Source organism: Danio rerio, chromosome 6, assembly GCF_049306965.1.
Source record: "Danio rerio strain Tuebingen ecotype United States chromosome 6, GRCz12tu, whole genome shotgun sequence".
NCBI classification, from domain to species: domain Eukaryota; kingdom Metazoa; phylum Chordata; class Actinopteri; order Cypriniformes; family Danionidae; genus Danio; species Danio rerio.
Window position 1 is genome coordinate 44,368,491 of NC_133181.1, and position 19,537 is coordinate 44,388,027.

The 19,537-nt window shown below is 35.0% G+C and overlaps 1 protein-coding gene across 6 annotated transcripts in view; it reads left to right on the plus strand.

Annotated features, from left to right (window-relative positions):
• Positions 1–19,537, plus strand: part of rad18 (RAD18 E3 ubiquitin protein ligase) — a 78,766-nt gene that overhangs the window by 12,280 nt on the left and 46,949 nt on the right. For 4 of the 6 annotated variants that reach the window (XM_009302542.5, XM_068221665.2, XM_068221664.2 and 1 more), the window contains 5 exon segments: positions 2,786–3,114; positions 5,785–5,884; positions 14,599–14,780; positions 15,487–15,557; positions 16,293–16,353. In XM_009302542.5, coding sequence (XP_009300817.1) covers positions 2,786–3,114; positions 5,785–5,884; positions 14,599–14,780; positions 15,487–15,557; positions 16,293–16,353 — 743 coding nt within the window. 6 annotated transcript variants of the gene reach the window in all.

Sequence of the window (19,537 nt, forward strand, 5' to 3'; positions counted from 1 at the left end):
AACAAAGCCAGGCAAGGTAAGAAATTATTTAATAATGAAATCAATTAAACAAAGATTCAGATAAAAATAACTCTATATCTACTACACTGAACAAAATGATGTCTGCTGTTTGTTCAAACTACTTAAATTCTTTCTTTTTTGATTCTTGAGTTCTTTTGGGACAAATAAACCTTTGATCAAACATAAAACACTTAACTTAATTTCTTCATGTTGTCGCAACACATCAGTTGTGTGGAACCCAGCATTTTTTCCATCCATCCATCCATCTTTACATCCATCCATCCATCTTTACATCCATCCATCTTTACATCATTCCATCCATTCATCCATCCACCCATCTCTACTGCAATCCATCCATCCATCCATCCATCTTTAGATAGATCCATCCTTTCATTCATTTATTCATTCATCCATCCATCTATCTCTACTGCCATCCATCCATCCATCTCTACATCCATTTATCCCTAAATCTCTACATCCATCCATTCCTTCATCTCTACATCCATCCCTACATCCATCTATCCCTACATCTCTACATCCATCTCTACATCCATCTCTACATCTATCTCTACATCCATCCCTCCATCTCTACATCAATCCGTCCATCTCTTCATTTCCACTGTACATCCATCCATACATCTCTTCATTTCCACTTTACATCCCCCCCTCCATCTCTACACCTCTCTCAGGTTGTCTGTCTGTCCATAATATCTATAATTCTTTCAGCATACTGTCCATATTATAGTTATATTGCAGTAATGGTTATTAATGCTTTTAATGTGTTTTCAGTACAAATGTTTAAAGTGCATATTGCATCTTTCCAACTGTTGTTTACAGTATACAGACCCAAGTCTCGACTCGAGGCAACCCATTTTTGGTGTCTGCATCAAATTATACTTGGAAAAAGCGATATCATTTACTGTGAAAGCATATTAAATGCCTACTTTAATGTTTCAAATATCTTTTGAAAGTGAAGATTCAAGATCTGAGTGAAATATCCTTACCCATTGTCGTTGAGTCTTATAGATATATTTATGAAACATTTAACAGCATACAGTACTCCCTGCATTTATTAAAAGAAAAAAATGTAATCGTGCTTAATTTTACTTTATTTAAAAGGTTAATAATGTAAATAAGTTAGATACAATTTATTGTGTATAAAAGTAAGTAAATGTATAGGTGAAAATGAAAGTGGTGATATACTTTTTATTACATGTCCCATATAAATTCAACTTCATATTCATAATGCTAACTAAGGGGTAACACTTTAGTTTAAGTAACAATCTGCACCATTAACTACTGGCTTATCACAAGGGTAGCGGACATTTTTTGTTATTTCTCTGCAGCGTTCTATAAAAAAAAATCTCTGAATTTATGTGGAATGGTTTTGAGAGTATTGTAACTAAAATCTTAATATATGAAATGAACAATAATAGCTTTTTTTTTGTTAAGTTTACAATGCAAATCCTATTAGATCCACTTATTTGGTAAACAAAGCAAGTCTCTCATATAATATATCCACTAAAAGACGGAAAATACTTCTACTTTTGTTAATAATCAAATGAAATGTTTTAAATATTAGTCAATAATATTACTGAGATTAAGTGTGCTTTCACACCTGTGAATCGATTCAGTTGTTCCGAAACAGAGATTAAAATTGTTACATTGTTGCTCTTTGCTCTTGGAGCGGTTCGCTTTCACATTGCAAAGTTTCTAATCGGACCAAAAGAGCTAAAACAAGTCACGTGCGAGTAAACTCTCCTTACACTGGTCAGAGTGTCAGGGTTTATTTTGCAGTGTCCCGCTCAGCTGTCAGGAGAGGTGGTGGTTTGGTGGTGATTGACAGGGTGCGCGCGCGTGACGTGTCTGAGGAGAGATGCGGTGGGGAGGGGTGAGAAGGGTGCGCGACGATGCCTATTTGAGGACTGGGAGAGAGACGCGAGATTACCGGGAAATCATCACTCGTTTGCGGGCATCCGGAGACTCACGAAACTTCCCGCCCTACTCATAATTCTCTCTTCATATAGCCGTATGCCTATTACATATCCATAAAATACTGTGATATAAGCGCGCTCGGATCAGATCGCTTTCTCACTGCAATCGAACCGCTCCAGGGTTCGTTTCAATCGAGCAGAGACCACCTCACTCAAGCGATCTCAGAGCAATTACTTTGGCGCAGAACAGAGCGCGATTGCCCTGTTCACATATGCCAATCGAACCGCGCTAACTGGGCAAATGAGATACGTTCCGAAACAAAAGTGTAGGTGTGAAAGCACCCTAATTCAAAAACTGAATAAATATAAATTCATACAATTTTACACAAGTAAATAAATTGACTCAATGGGCTTAAAATTTGCGGACTTTTGTGTTGGCCTATTACCTGCTCATTATTAAGATATTAACATTTATTAGCACCTAAAAAGTATGATCTTCTTTTACATCCCCAATCTTAGCTAATGACTAAACAATCTACTACCTATAACTATTAATAAGCGGCTCATTAGTAGTTTATTGAGCTAATATTTATTATTGGTTTGTTAATAGCATAAATTGTACTTTGAAATGAAGTGTGACCCTAATTTTGAATTATGAACTTTTAATTTAATGCACTTCTGTTCATGCTTAGGCATGCACATTTATTTAAATATAGTAACATTTCATCATCTGATTCAGACAGTGAATTAACCAAAAACTCCAGCTTGCGTTTTGTCCACATTGTGCAATGTAGATTATTTCTGGAGTCATACTTTTATTAACACTGTATATCATTTACTCATGTCTCCAGGCTAAAATTGTGTCACTCAAATTTGGAATCGCCCCCCATTTCACCTGAAACCCCGACTATGGTGATCAAAGGCAAAGCAGCGAGACAGAAGGGCCTTAAAAAAGAATCGAGCAACCTCAGTCATTTTTTTCAGAAGAAGACCTCTGTGACTCTCCCGTCAGAGACTCTTCACGCCTCAGTCAAATCCGAACCTATGGAGGTGTGTGTTCAGCAACCTGGCATCTTCAAGCAAGAGAGTCTGGAGGATGCGAGAAACAGAGTGAAAGAGGAGAAGATGGATGTCACTGCTTTTCCTTCCACATCACAAAGCTGTAAGCCGGCGGTTAAAGGTGATAATCATCTCATATTTATTTTTGTTGGTTATGCATGTTGGGGTGAACGTATATTTGATGAATAATTCAAGTTATATAATGTATAACGCTTTTTACTGTAATTATTAGCCGCATTTCTACTGTTTGGCCAGTGCAAGCCAAGGCTTTGTAATTGGGCCAGGCCAGGCCAATAGCCAGGGAGCTTGAGCAGTGAGGCCAAAATTAGGGCTGGGCGATATGGGCAAAAAATCATATCTCTATTTTTAGAAGGGATGGACAGTATGACATATATATTCAGTATTTTCCCATCACTTGAAAGTCAAAGCCTTTATTAAAACGTTTAAACATTTTTTAGAGCAAAATATAATTTTCCTTTCCTATAGTTTTCCTTTCTGTTATTATCATGATTGTAGATATCATTCCTATATTGTTAATTGTTAAAAGAGTTGCTAACAGCGAGATATAAAAAAAAAGGTAGTACAAATGGTTGACATGCATATTTTTTTTTATTTTCCTTTTTTTTTTTAAGCTTTAATAATTGTTTAAACCACCAACGGTTTGTACACTAGGCACACACAAATCAAATCACGTCTTCCAGTTAAGGGGCTAAAATAAATAACTCAAACAGAATAAATAAATACAATGATTAGAATATAATTGGAATTGAAGTCAATATGCAATAACAGACCAGAACGCAGAGCTAAATGTGTTATAACGTAAATGTAAAGAAGAGACCGTTGTGAAATAAACACTGAACTGATAATCAGTGAATATCAGGGTGGTTTCACTTTCAAAATGCGGTATAAATTCGTCCCATTTTGGCATTTTCATTTCACATTCAGGTGCTGCTTGTCAATTTGACAAGGCTTCTATATTCGTTGTTACTGTCAATTGCGGAAGAAATGATCGATAAAAGGTTTCTGATAAACGGGTTTGACGCACGAGGGGGAATCAGATTTGTCCGGGGAGTCAGATTTCAATACAACACCGGCACTGCATGTTCCTCCATGTCGCGTCAGTGATGGGTCAATCTTAAACGATTCATTCATTTTTAACATATCTTTTGTATGACTCAGGGAGTGAATCATTCATTTGCGCATGCGCTCATTTGTCACAAGTGGAACTTGCATGCTACCTTGGAGTGGTCTGTTTCATGCAGAATGCACGTGTGGCCTCAAACCATATCGATATGAAAGATATTAGATATGCCTGCATCACAGTGGGGAATCGTATCGATATATGCCCAGAACTCTATATATCGCCCAGGCCTAGCCGAAATAGCTCGTAGCGCAGCACGTAAACCCCCTCATGCAACATCATGCAATCCACCCAGTTTAGATCCAGGCAGATACAGCTCACCATTATTATAACAAAACGATTAAAATGGAGACAGCCAAAACAAGCAAATTGCACGTAACTGTAAAACATTACTTTATATGTCTTTGCGCATAGGTCTTTGTATTTTCATTCATTATATTCGTTTGATTGCTGACTGACCGTTGGAATTGTACATCAAGTGGTCTTGCCACTGACGGAGGGATGACCCAGCTAACCCTCATAATATAAAACCACAGAATTTATCCGTTATTAACTCCATGTAAAATATTTTATAACATCCTTGTTTAGGTAGACGCCGTCAAACATTCAGCCAAATACTCCAGAGCGACCTAAAACATGCATTTTTCTCTTGGCTATATGACACTTAATAGATAATTCCTCTTTATTTAAGAGAATAAATAAAGTATTTTGCATATTATTCGGTTATCCTAAGTCAGGGATGTCTAAACTCGGTCCTGGAGGGCCGGTGTCCTGCTGAGTTTAGCTCCGACTTGCTTCAACACACCTGCAAGGAAGTTTCTAGTATGTCTAGTAAGCTTGATTAGCTGGTTCAGGTTTGTTTGATTAGGGTTGGAGCTAAACTCTCTAGAACACCGGCCCTCCAGGACCGAGTAAGTAAAGTAAACCGTTAAGTGTTTTAGGATATAATAGCAAGTAGTAAAATATAGGCTAGCCTATATCATTGTGCTTGCGTCAATCTGCATCTGTTTTAAGAAAAAAATGTAGCCTATCATACAATTTATAAAAGTAGTGTTAAATATTTCAGAATGACAAATCTCCACTGATTCTCTCCAAAGCATTATTACAATTTAAAATATTAAATATTTTTCTAATAAAGATCTATATTTAAAATTTCATTTATAAAACAAAAAACATACACACTTTTTTGTGGACATAGAACACTTTTTTTTGTTTTGTTTCAAAGCAGCTTTACAAAAAGCGCACATTACTGTATTACAATCAAAATCAGAAAAGATCTTGGTTACCACGCCTTTATTAATTGCTAATAACTTTAATTAACTAGTAACTAATAGATTTTAAACGTTAAAATTATTATATATAAGCATAGTTAACAATTATATAGGATAAGGGTTGTCATACATGTACATGCTCTTTGAAGTGTAAATGTAAAACAATTAAATTCATTCTATTTAATTCACGCTGTTTATGATGCTTAATTTTTGAAAGACTTTATATCAGAGTGGGTTTTTCTCCTGTTGTGTTGTATTGTTGTTGTTTTTTTCTCACTATGAGTTAATTATTGTATTTGTTTATTTCATTTAATGGTGTTCAAGAATTTCATTTGTTCTGTTTCTAATAATGATTAACTTTCAGTAATGTGTTTTCCAGTGGAATGTCCTGTCTGTGGAGTAGGTGTACCCGAACAGCACATTAATAAACATCTGGATATGTGCTTGAACAGAGACGATAAGAAGGAAGGATTGAGAAGGTATGGAGAATAGTTGAAACATAGCGCAACAGTACTGTGTGCAGATTGATGGAGCAAATTGAAGTTTTTTATGACAGCAAAATATAGTTGCTAAATGTCTGAAACAAGGATTTTAAAGACTAGGTTGGGTCCTGGAGTCCTTGGGTAGACTCTAGTTAGTGCTAGTGTCAGTAGAAATTATTTGAGAATTTTTTTTGTTTGTTTGTTTTTTAGAAATAATTAAAAAACATAATGTGAAAGCAAACAAATAAAAAAATATTATTTTTGATTTATTAAAAAAAATCACTAAAAAGGTATAATATATAAAGACTATATGAATAAATCCATAAATATGATTACATAAATTTGATTAAAAAAATAAATTTAAAATTAAATTAAAATTAATCATGGTTAATGAATATCAAGTGCTGCCCATACATAGACTTTACTTTGGCAAGCTGCCCAGGAATATTTGGTGGGGACACATGAATAATACTATTATTTTCATCCTTTTTTACTTTTTTGTATTCATCCAAGTAAGCCAAACTATCGCGATCGATTAACCAGTTGAAAATCTTTACTTGCTCTGCACGTTTCCTTCTGCTGGTTCTGTGTTCGCGAGAAGCATCAACACTCACGTGCTCTTCAGACCCTCAGAGACGTGCCTTATGCTCATATGTGTCTGACCGTAGTTTCTAAATGTCTGAAACTATTCGGGTTTTGCTTTCAAAAGTCGTCATTATTTGTATGCGTTTTTGCGTTACCACTTCGCAGCTAACTGCGCACACAACTAATGGCTACACTAAATAATCTTTTTTTAATCTAGTAATTATTGTAATTTTGAGCAATAATGTCTACTTTTATTCCTTTTTCTGTTATTTATTTCTCATTTGCTGTATATTTTATAGATTTAATGATGTTAATATATTACACACTTTATACATATCTAAAATGCTTTGGCAATACTGCAAATGTCATGCCAATAAAGCAACTTTAGAGAGAGAGAGAAAGAGAGCAGCCTTTACCTGTCAGTGGATGCACATGGCAACTAAATAGCATTAAAGCGAAATAGTGGATTTATTTTATTTCAATAGCCTTTTTAAATAACTTTAAACTATTGAAAAGAAAAGTTGTATAACAGTGTCATAATAAAAAAGTATAGTTAAAAATCACATTATTTTTTTAGTTTGTCGCATGTTGTTGACCATTCAAGTGCTGTGGGTAAAAGGTGTGTTTCAACCCGGCTACCACCGCAAGTATATTTCAGACCTGTGGGAAGCATTGATATCATAATATAAATCAGTGCTTTTCAGGTTTTGAAATATACTTGCGGTGGTAGCCGGTTTAAAACCCACATTTTACCTACAGCACATAAATGATAAAAAATAGCTTTTAACACCTTTTATATGACACAGTTTCTTTTCACTGGCTTACAGTATAAAAAAATAAATAATAATATTTTTTTTTTTGCTATTCAGGAGCCATGAGCACCCACTGAAAGGTAAAAGCTGTTGCTCTCTCTCTTTCTCTTAGATATGTATTTAATATGTAATATGTTAATATCAAGTCATAAAATATGCAGCAAATGAAAAATAAATGACAGAAAAATAAAAAAAACAGACAATATAACAAAAAAATATAATAATTACAAGAATAAAAATGTAGATTATTTAAATAAGGCAAATGAGTTGTTTAACCATTTCTAATGATGTACACATATTTTGCAGCCAGTTTAGATGTGCTTTCATCCTCCAAGTATAAAGTTTTTCTGAGTTGTGTAGTTATTTCCTTTGGGGTTGTGCGCAAGTTCAGCTGCGAAGCCAAGCGGAAGTAAATCAAGCTTTAATAAAAAGGTAATATAAAAACATACTGTTAAAGACCGCTATAGTAAATGAAAGCGAAAGCTGAATACTTGACATTTTAGGAGATTTAGAAACCCGTCCCAATCCCAAAAAAGTGCATCTCTGTGGGTCTTGGCAGAGCATGTGAAATTGCTGACCATTCTCGCGTGCATAGAATTAGCAGTACGAAATTTGTAGAGAGAAAGATTTTTCAGTGGTTTAAGCCTGGCGAAGGTGATGATAATAATAGTAAAAAAAAAGTGTGTAACCAAATATACTTGAGTGGTCGTTTATAAAGTCTATGTGTGGGAAGCACTGTAAACAATTTTATAAACTTGGTATAAATGTATTATTTATGTCATCTTAGACACAACGTACGTAGATTCTGTTCAATTTTGCTGAAAAAAATTATAAAAAAAAAAATAAGTCCAAACGAGGAGTTTAATGTAGCACATGCTAACAACTCGAGTGATTCATACAGCGAAACACTTCAAGTATGTTGAAACTCTACTTATCCAATCAAATAAATGGAGCAGAGCAAATTGCTGTATTATATAGTTTAATTAGCTTTTTTAAAGGAAGATTGTTCTTTTGTTGTAACAATTGTTTGCCTATATGTCCTAAAAATGTAGATTTCTAAGATCCATTTATTTTTTTACCTAATTAGAGGCCATGTGCAATTGTGTGTTTTTTTTCATTGTGTTGGTTGAAGTTTAACAAATGAACTGATTGCAACTTTTATTGAATGGATGGTTTATAATTTTTATTTTTGACCAATAGAGGAGGAGTATTTGTGGTTAAAGATTTGTGTTAAATACCATTCCCAATAGATTGTAGCATGTCTCCATCTCTCACCTTGTTCTTGCCACGGATTTTTCACCTGAGGGACATTGTGAAGGCCTGACATTTGGTGTGTGTGTGTGTCTGATTGACAGAAAGGGTGATTTAATTTACTGGACACCTTCAGGGGTAACGTGATGAATGAGGAGCGTGTGTCAGCACTTCTGTGGCCTAAAGCCCATCCTGATATACCACTGCTGCAGATGAAGGAAATCTGCACATTTTCATGCTTTAATTAGGCCTTTTATTTTTGTGTAGTAGAGTAGGGTCTGATACTTGCAAGACTTAAATATTAAGTATAAGTGGTAATTTCACCTTCTTATCAAATCTAGGCCCTGGCAGACTTTTTAAAAAACTAATGAACAATTTTAGTTTTTGCTTTAAAAGCCTGACAAAATATCTATTTATTAACAGGTTCTTTATTTTGTGGTTCACATGGTGTTTTCTCTTTATTTGCAGTAGTGATGTTGAAAATTCAACTCTACTGTTAAACAAACTTTATTAAAATTTTAGTAGTTTGAGACAAGATTATGTTTAAGATGTAGTATAGACAGAATGAAGGCTGTATAATAACAGAAAATGTACTGACAGTTTATTATAAAGTTTTTGTACCGTCATTTACAACACAAACTATTTAAAATGTCAATAAAAGTTACTTTCCAAATATATATATATATATTTTGGGCTTGGGTGGTATGCAAATTTTGATACCGTCAAACCTCCTCCCTATTTTACCTCGGTATCCGGTATTACCATGCATAATAAAAACAATTATGACGTAAGACTCAGACAGCAATTGTTGGCTTGTGCCTAAACCATTCAGAAACTGAAAACCGTATTTGTGACCTTAGGTTTGCGGTCACCTGTTTGTCTTATTCGTATTAGAGATCTGCGCAGGACGCTCTCTCTCTCATTCAAGCACACCCACACACACACCCACACACACACCCACACACACACACACACACACACACACACACACACACACACACACACACACACACACACACACACACACACACACACACACACACACACACACACACACACACACACACACACACACACACACACACACACACACACACACACAGAACGAGAGAGAAACCGCACCAAAGCGACACACAGCACTACGCTCTCTCTCTCTTTCTCTCTCTCTCATTCACACAAACACAAACGCGCATGCTCGCTCGGTAGCGATATTGTCAGACCGCACACCCGCTCCCTTTCAAATTACACCAGAGTTATCGACCGCTCCCGCCCTTTATTCGGAAATTTAATCCTGCACCGCAAGAAATCTGCTCAGCTCCCGCGGTACAGCAGTGGGAATGCAGACCTCTTGTTCGTATTTACCACGGCTGCATCCGAAACCGCATACTTCCATGCAATATAGCACGCTAAAATCAGTACGCGGGCTGAGTAGCGTGTCCGAATTCATAGAATTCGAAAATCAGTATGCGAGAAGTACCCTGATGACTTACTACTTCCGGCAAGATTCTGGAGTGTGCATCCCATGCACGCTGCACTATCCCATGATGCCCCGTGAGTAAATTCATGAATGAGAGTGAATGACACAGGTAGGACACGTGACCATGACAACATGGCGGATGTAGTACGTCCAAATTTCATTAATACTCTTCACATTCATACTGTATCAAATGTACTTTTCTAACAGCCGAGCATGACGTTTAAAGTCAAATGCAGTACCTACTAAGTAGTAGGCGGTTTCGGACACAGCCCACATTTCCCTTCTCGTTCGGTCGAAACCGAAATATTGCCAAACTGCAGGTGCGCTCGCCACCACACCTCACCTCTCTCTTTCTCTCTCTCCCTCTCCCCCCCCCCCCCCCCCCCCCCCCCACACACACACACACACACACTGTCCCGTGATGACAATCACGCATACACATTTTTTGAGCGCTTAGAAGAAACCCACATGAACACGGAGAGAACATGCAAACGCCACACAGAAATGCCAACTCGAACTAATTACCTTATTGCTGTGAGGCGACAATGCTAACCACTAAACCACCATGCCACCAGCCCCAAATATAGACTAATGTCATGCACATATTTCAAGTAATTCTTTTTTGTAGAGTTAATTTAGCTGCTGTCATCAAATGACTTGCATGAGGGAAATGTAATGCCACGAGATGCATTGTTTAGTTAAAATGGAGTAATTGCATGAGATGTTAAATCATTTAATTAAAAATTTTACTAGACATAAAGATTAATGAATGATGCCATTAATGTGGTTTTGAACTTAATCATTTATACAGTTATTTGTCTCATCATACCAAAGTGTCAAAACAGCAGTTGTTATTAAGTTTTCTCATTAAATAAACAAAATGTTACAAAAATGTACTTTCTTATTAAAAGCACAACTGAATCAACATAGACGAGTATTTTGTTTTGTATATTGAATATTTGGTCCCACTTTATATTAAGTGTCCTTAACTACTACATACTTGCATCAAAAAATAAATACAATGTACTTACTGTGTTTATAATGTATTTGAGAACACTTGTGGTGCTTTTGAGTTGGGATAGAGGTTGGGTTATGGACAGGTTTGGTGGTGTGGATAGGTTTAAGGGTCGGTTAAGGTGTAAGGCATGGTCAATAGTGTATTTACTGATGTAATTACAAAAGTTAATTACAGATGTAATTACATGTATTTAATCAAGCATAAGTACACAATAAATGCATGTATTTACACAATAAGTACATTGTAACAAACTATTAATTCTTGTGTAAGTACATATTAGTTAAGGCCACTTAATATAAAGTGGGACCGAATATTTAAATGATGTTCCATGTATTTAAAACGAGAACATATTTGTTTGGAACGTGTAGAAATATATGGTAATACCTTAATATAATCTGCACTCACCGTCCACTTTATTAGGTACACTTGTCCAACTGCTCGTTAATGCAAATTTCTAATCAGCCAATCACATGCCAGCAACTCAATGCATTTAGGCATGTAGACATGATCAAGATGATCGGCTGCAGTTCAACCCTAGCATCAGAATGGGGAAGAAAGGTGTTTTAAGTGACTTTGAACGTGGCATGGTTGTTTTTCCAGGCAGGCTGGTCTGAGTATCTCAGAAACTGCTGATCTACTGGGATTTTCATGCAAAAGCATCTCTTGGGTTTATTTGGATGGTAGGTCAGCTGTCTCCTTACCTATCCGGGACAGTGTTTTTAAAATGAAGCCATTTCTGAAAAGGACCAGCATTAAGTTTTGTGGAAGTCATGTGACAGAACATTTCTGTAGTAAATGTAGTGTTCTGTAAGACAAGAGCTCTGTTCTTTGACCTGAAAGCAAAGCACTGTGTTTTCCACAGAATGCAATCCACCAGATAACACCTACTCTTCCACGTTGACAGTGTTATGTTGGGAGGATTTCTTTTTCAGATGGTAAAACTGAAAAGTTTGTTGGCATCAAGGCCAGCATGGATTAAACCAAATGCATGCAAATCCTTGTGGAGAACCTGTTTCACTCTGCCAGAGATATGAGTTACTTTCCAGCACAATTGCTTCACAAACTACACAGCATAACTATAAATTAGTCATTTGTATTCTAGACACAGACTCGAACGCAATTGAAAATTTGTGCTATGACCTAAAGTCACCCTCGATCTAAATTGCTAGTGGTGCAACAGTTGTATTAAAGAGTGGGCAAAAATGCATGGTATGAAACGAGTTGAGTTCTCACAATATGTTTTAATTGGATTCCCTGAAAACAGCTGATACAACACTTTTGCGTATACTTCAGTTCTGTTCAGTAATAATGTTCCAAGTTGCTGCTTTTCTTCGATGACCTGCAGTTTGGCTAATGGACTGTATTAATTGAAGAACATTGATAGTTAATATTTTGCAGAATAAATGTAATTATCTAACATTTATAGCCTTCATAACCTCTTAATCTTATGGGTAGCATTATAATGAACAGCCTCGATTGTCTTAATTTAATGTGCAATAGATATTGAAAATGCCTCAATTATCTGCCTTGTTCAAAGATTGAATAAATTCAGATCCTTCAGTTTGAATAAAATATAATATTTTTTTTTTCATGACAAAGATTTACTTTTCAGCAACACTTTACTTTAAGGGGTGTTCGTAAGACACCTTTATAATTATGACATAACATGTCATGAATGTGAATGAGATTATATGCATCCTTATGACAATTATTGTTTTTTTTTAGTGTTCAAGTGTTATTTTCTCAGTTAGGTCATGACATTGTTTTATTACAACTTGATAAACAAATGCATCACAACCTGTTTTTGTATTTATCATGTCAACTTGACATTACCAAGACAACGTGAATTGTCATAAATCTGTTGTAAACATTAACACACGTGTACATGTTAAGTTACTAGCATCTTGCATAATAAGTTGAAAAATAGTATGTACTGTTGTAGGGCTGAACAACATATTGTTTAAGCATCGATATCGCAATGTGCGTGTTTGTAATAGTCACATTGCATGATTAGATTATTTATTAAAGATTAAAAGATAAATATAGTATTAAATATTTGTATTTAATTATTTATGAAACGTTTACCATGTTAATTTACATATGATTGTTCAATTTCAGTACTTGAATACTGTTACACCCCCCAGTTTTATTTATTTATTTTTTTATTTTTTTATTTTTGCTCTATATGTTTGTAATATATTCAGGGTGTCTGCAGGGTCTTAAAGTCCTCAAATGTCTTAAATCTCAAAAACTAAATTTTAGGCCTTAAAAAGTCTTAACTTTACTGAAATATTGTGCTGTAGGTCTTGCAATTTTTTTTTAAACAGGTTTTATTTTGTGCATGTATAGCTACCCAATCAGGCCAACACCCAACCCATAACACACCATCTCAATAAAACTTTAACTTTTTAAGAGTGTAATTTTTTACTTCCATAATGGTTGAATTATTTTCCTTACAATAACACTTGTTTAAATTTTTCATGTATTTCCTGCTGAGAAAGTTGACCTGGACGGACTGTTGTGCATGCATTTAGTTTATTATAGTTTTTAAAATCTTTCGAACTTTTTTAATTTTTTTATTTTAAAGTAAGATAATTTTGAAAAAAAAATTTATGTATACAACTAGAGGTTTCTTGTTTTGACACCATGAAATATTTTGCTTTCATTTTTAATTTATTATTAAACATTAATTTTGTACTAATAAATTATAAAAAAGTGTGATAGGGCAAATTTTACATTTTTATTCTTATTAGTCTTAAAAATGAGGCGAAGCTGTGGGTAGAGCTGTAACCTCAAAGCGAGACGGTCGCTGGTTCGAGCCTCAGCTGGGTCAATTGGCATTTCTGTGTGTAGTTTGTATGTTCTACCCATATTTGTGTGGGTTTCCACCAGGTGCTCTGGTTTCCCCCACAAGTCCAAAGTCATGTGATACAGGTGAATTGCGGCCAAATTGGCCGTAGTGTATGAGTGAGAATGTGTGTGTATGGATGTTTCCTAGTGATAGGTTGCGGCTGGAATGGCATCCGCTGCGTAAAACATATGCTGAATAAGTTGGCAGTTCATTCTGCTGTGGCAGCCCCAGATTATTAAAGTGACTAAGCCAAAAAGAAAATGAATAAATGAATGAATGGTCTTAAAGATGTTTTAAAGTCTTAAATTAAACTTGCTAAAACCTGCAGAATCCTTTTTATTATAATTTATACTGATGCACTGCATAGAAAAAGACTTGATCATCCCAGTTGGTAAAAAGCTAAATAAAATCTTCCCAAAGAGAGCTTTTAAAATCATCTGAAATATCACAATATCTGATTTTTCCAATATACTGCAGCTTTATCGTCATGGCAAAGACCAAAGAAATTAAAACAGTTATGTTTAAAAACATGCTGAAAAAAACATGCTTCCCTCCTTTAAACAGCACTTGGGAAATACTTTAAGCACTTGGGCCAAGAATTTTGACTTTAACTTCAATATATAAAGGTATTTCTTTTCTTTTTTTGGGGAGGGTTGAACTATTCTTTATTTTTGCTCTTGAAGTGACCCTGGAATTCTGTGTGTTGTTGTGTATCAGCAGTGGAAGACGAAAGGCAATGCCCAAGCTGTTGTACACTTTGATAACTGTGCCAAAGCTCAAGAAGATGCTTAAAGAATGCCATCTTTCTGCTCAAGGCAACAGAGAGCAACTCACGAGACGCCATCAAGAATTCACGCACATCTATAATGCCCAGTGTGATGCACTCAACCCTAAATCAGGTATAAATCAATCCATGAAGGAACAAACAATTTAATGAATAATGGTATATACTGTAGGTAATAAAGTGCATGCTTATGATTTAATCAAGTAAATGTTCTGACATGACCATTAATGACTGTAAAATGTTTGTTGTCAATACTATATTGCTTAAAGTGTTAACTGGGAATTTACACTCAGTCCAGCTAGTGTAGGTGGTGTATTGTAATTTACGTGCTGGAGTCACACTGGGGGAAAAGAAAAATACAGTAGTTTTATTCTTCACGTTTCTTTTGAGTTACTGCTCTCCTTCTCACTGACCCTTTCAGAACGGAATTTCTCTCTTTTCATTGAGCTGTCAAAGGGTTCACAGGAAACCATCTATTTTTCTTTCTATCACCCGATGTTGCTATGGTTTCTGTTTGAAGACTGAACTTATGTTTGGATTGTATTTTTCCCCACTGTTTTGTCATGTACCATTGAGTGAATTAGTAAATTGCACTGCATTGGATGTAATCAGTTGATGTAAAAGCTGATTGTCGTGATTTTCAGAATTATTTTGGAGTTCACATTCTGTGTTCACTGGCGGTAATGATTTGTGCAACACATTTAGTTTGTGACCTAGAATAGATACTGTATATGTGGAATCCTTCACCTGTTGGTTATTAAGTTTGCTTCAAAAATGTTGGTTGTATTTATCTTTATTTTAAATGTTTTTTTGTTTAACAGCTGAAGAAATCGCCAAAGAAGTTGAAGCCAATGAGCGACTAAAGAATCAGCTGGACAGTAAACGGAAACCTGTATGTACTACTATGGATTGTCGTTTCTAAATGATAAATACTGTATTAGGGCTGTCAATCAGTTAACCATTTTAATAGAATTGCTTGCACAAACATTTCATCTGATTACACACATTTAGGTTATAATTGTATTATGTATACAATATTTTTGTTATTGAATCTAAATGGCTTTTTAGATATTATAGGCTGTGCTATTTGGATACATTTACAGCATTTATTGCATGTCCCAAATATTTTTAATGACTGCAAAAGAAAGAAGCAACACAAGGGTGATTAAATATATAATTTTCATTTTTGTGTAAACATTTTTGTTAATTTATATGAGACTATAACATGATTTAGTTTAATGAAATAATATAAATTATGAGATCAGGTCTATGGGATGTTTCATAATTGGTCCATTTGTCCAAGAATGAAAAAAAATGTTCCATTTTCTGATGAACAAATATAGTAATTTGCTCTATTTTTATAAATTTCCATTGTAATTTCCATCCATGCATTTATGGTAGAACTTTCTTGTGACAACTTTTTTTGGTAATGCTCTTTTTGTCAGCCACCAACAAGATATTCATCAGATACTTATTTCTTTTTTTGTTTTTTGTTTTGTTTTTGGGATATTTCAGCTTTTTATAAGTGCTGTGACTTTGAAACAGCTTTTTAGATTTTTATTTTTAGTTATTTTTTATAATTATAATAATAACATCTCTTTCCCCCCTTATTATACGTGTTTCCCAGGTAATCATCACTACAAAGAACCAGACAGCCGAAGAAATTGAGGAGGTGCACTCGATGTATCGTAAGTCCTGACTTCTCAAATCTCACATTTAAAAAGCAATGAGACTTCTGCTCTGCTTGAATTAGAGGATGTGCTGTCCTTGCGCTGTTGGAAAATAATGTTTGAGGGATGTCACAACAGGGTCACATTCATTCTCCTGCTCATCCCCATGTATTGTAAAATAAAAATGCCATTGAAATCTGCACTGAAAATTATTGACTACTACTGCTTCAAGGTTGACTAAGAAAATGCATTTGCTCAATGACCAGTCAGGTAAGGATGAAAGAAATCCCTTGCTTTAGCAGTGGTTAGATTGTAATTTATTCTTTAACTGATCTAGAAAACATGGGCTTTTAAAGAAAATTCCTGCTTTTAAATTCTTATTACATTTTAATTCTCAATTTTCAGTCTTTGTATTGGGGGTAACGCATTATAAGTAAAGTGCGTTACGTAATAATATTACTTTCCAAAGTAACGAATAAAGCATAGGTCTCAAACTCAATTTCTGGAGGGCCGCAGCTCTACACAATTTTGATTGCACCCTAATAAAACACAGCTGGTCCAACTAATCAAGGTGTTCAAGACTACTAATCTCTAGTCTTTACCACTTTGATTGGTTGGAGCACCTTTAATATATGGGGCATCTTTGTTTGATTAGGGTTGGAGCAAAACTGCAGAGCTGTGGCCCTCCAGGAATTGAGTTTGAGACCTATGGAGTAAAGTAACATTACTTTTAGGAATAAGTAAAATTATTTGAGTTACTTAAAAAAAGGAACTCAAGGTACTTTTTACCTTGCTTAATTGGCTTTTACAAAATAAATTGTAGAATAAAAACTACCTTAGTCAGGTTGAATCACACAGAGAGCGTGCCGTGAGGGAACAGACAGTTAACTTGCACTCATCATCAGGTCTCTTTTTCACAGCATGAGTCAGTGTACTGTTCTAGTAACTGAATAACTCAGGATATTAGTTTATTTCGAGTCAGGGGTTATCGGGTATGTTAGTACTAAAGACGCAAACCATTTCATGACAACGCCATCCCATTTAATGAACTGGTTCAACTGGTTCGCTGAGAAGATCCAGTTAAAAACGAGCAATTAATTTAAGAATTACTTGTCATCGCTACAGACAGTCAGAAAAAGAAATCATAGCAGGCCGGAGATTTACATTTTAGCAATGGATTCTTGTTAATTTGAACTCATCGAAGAAAAGGAAGTGGATTGGTGTTAAGTGTAGATTATGTGTAAGTAAAACTCTTGACAATTGCAAGAAACACAACATAAAAAAACAAACAAACAAACAACTGGATGTACACCCGCACTTCATCTCCAGCTAAGCAACAAATGATTGACATCAGCTCACAATCTCCAGGTAAAACAATTAATTCGACTAAACTTAAAAAAAAGGGTTATTGGGAGATGCAGCCATTGTATATTGTAGAAGTGACTATGTTTTATAATATAGTAAGATTTTTTTTCTCTTTTGGGAAACTATTTGCACATTTGTTAAGGCAACGTGAAGCAATTATTCAGTGTTTAAAGCTCAGATTTATTTAGGGGAATGTTTTTTTTATCGTCTCACTGTTCATTTTATTAAACATTTTAAAAGTTTAAAATCTGTTTTTGCCTTAATATAAATTATTTTATGTTAGTACTCGAAGGCTTTATTGCAATCTTTATCATAATGGACAGGGAATTTGCTTAACTAATAACACAAAATGTACAAAAGTAGCAAAAACATTATTTAACATGCTTTTATTATTATGTATGTGCCGCATGTATAGCTCTGGGCTCAGAAAGATATCTAAAAATATAATATCCTATATTTATTAAAGGAAAATGAAGGTTATACAGGTTGTTGTTTAATGCAGAACTTATCTATACAAAAACATGAAAAAACACCTGCTAGTTCTAAAATAAATCAAACCTCAGATAGGTACGGAAAAGCAACGCTAAATTAACTCAAGTTATATAACACACTACTTTTCATAAAAAGTAACTAAGTATCGTAATTAGTTACTTTTTTAGGGGAGTAACTTGATATTGTAATGCACTACTTTTAAAAGTTAAAAAATTAATAAACTTTAAATTGATGTAAGCTGCTGTTAAATATTAATTGTTGTAATTAAAATAAAACAAATAGCTGATTAAAGTGCTATCCAAAATAGAAAAACACAGTGCGTTTCTATGCAGAACTTGTCTGTCCGATTATGGCACATCTGCTATCGCAATCATCAAGCGTTCCTATTTTGATTTGCTGCTTTAATGTAATGCCCATGTATCATCGGTGTGCTCTGGAAGGGTACTAGCAATTTCCGTTTCCACCTCATATATCAGATCTTGCTCAGGTGCGGTCTGGACTCCATGCAGAACTGTGCTGCAGAGATTTCCAAACCGAATACAGATTTATCTATGCCGTGAATGTAGCCGCGTACTTCATTTGAAGTTTGTCTCCAGACGATTTCATTATGCATAATCTCACTTCCGTTATCCTCAGTGGTTCTTAGCCAAAATGCTTCCTAGAAACCTTTGCCTTTTGTGGCTCCAAGTTCAGTAAGCAGCAGTGTGTGTGAGAAGTAAGAGGAGGAAAAAAAAGAAAGATCCCTCAAGGGGTTGAAAGAGAAGGTGGTGATCAATACGACAATACCAACAGGGTCTCAAGATCGATCCTAGCTCATTAAATGTTCCAATCTGCCTTAGTGACCCGGCTTAGAATGCTTGGACAAAAAAAAAAAAAAGTAAAAAAAATCAGACAATAGGCTCCAAGCAAGATGCTGTCCAGTGTTTAGTGGACTTCTGTCGAGATGGCTTATTTTTATGCCATCTTAACAGGGATCAGGTACGAATAAAGGAGGTTGTAAGCCACTTTGTGCTTTAATTGAATAAAAGTGTTGATGTTATATAATCTCTCATGTGGATCCAATCCTGAATGACCTAAAGTGCATGAATAAAGGCACTTTCAATCTATAAACGGTAAAAAGCACTGTAAAAGATGTTTGTTTAATTCTGTAAATTAAATGATTATTTAGAAGCAGACCTTTTCATTTAATTGGCTGTTAACAGTTTAGAAAAAAGTCTTCTTAGTCTGGTTGTTAAAAACAGTATATTTTTTGTGTCTTTCTCTTACAAAGCTGAAAATAAGGGGACCTGAAATATTATGCACAAGTCTTGTGGATCTTGTCATGGTACCTTTATGGTGTTTTTGT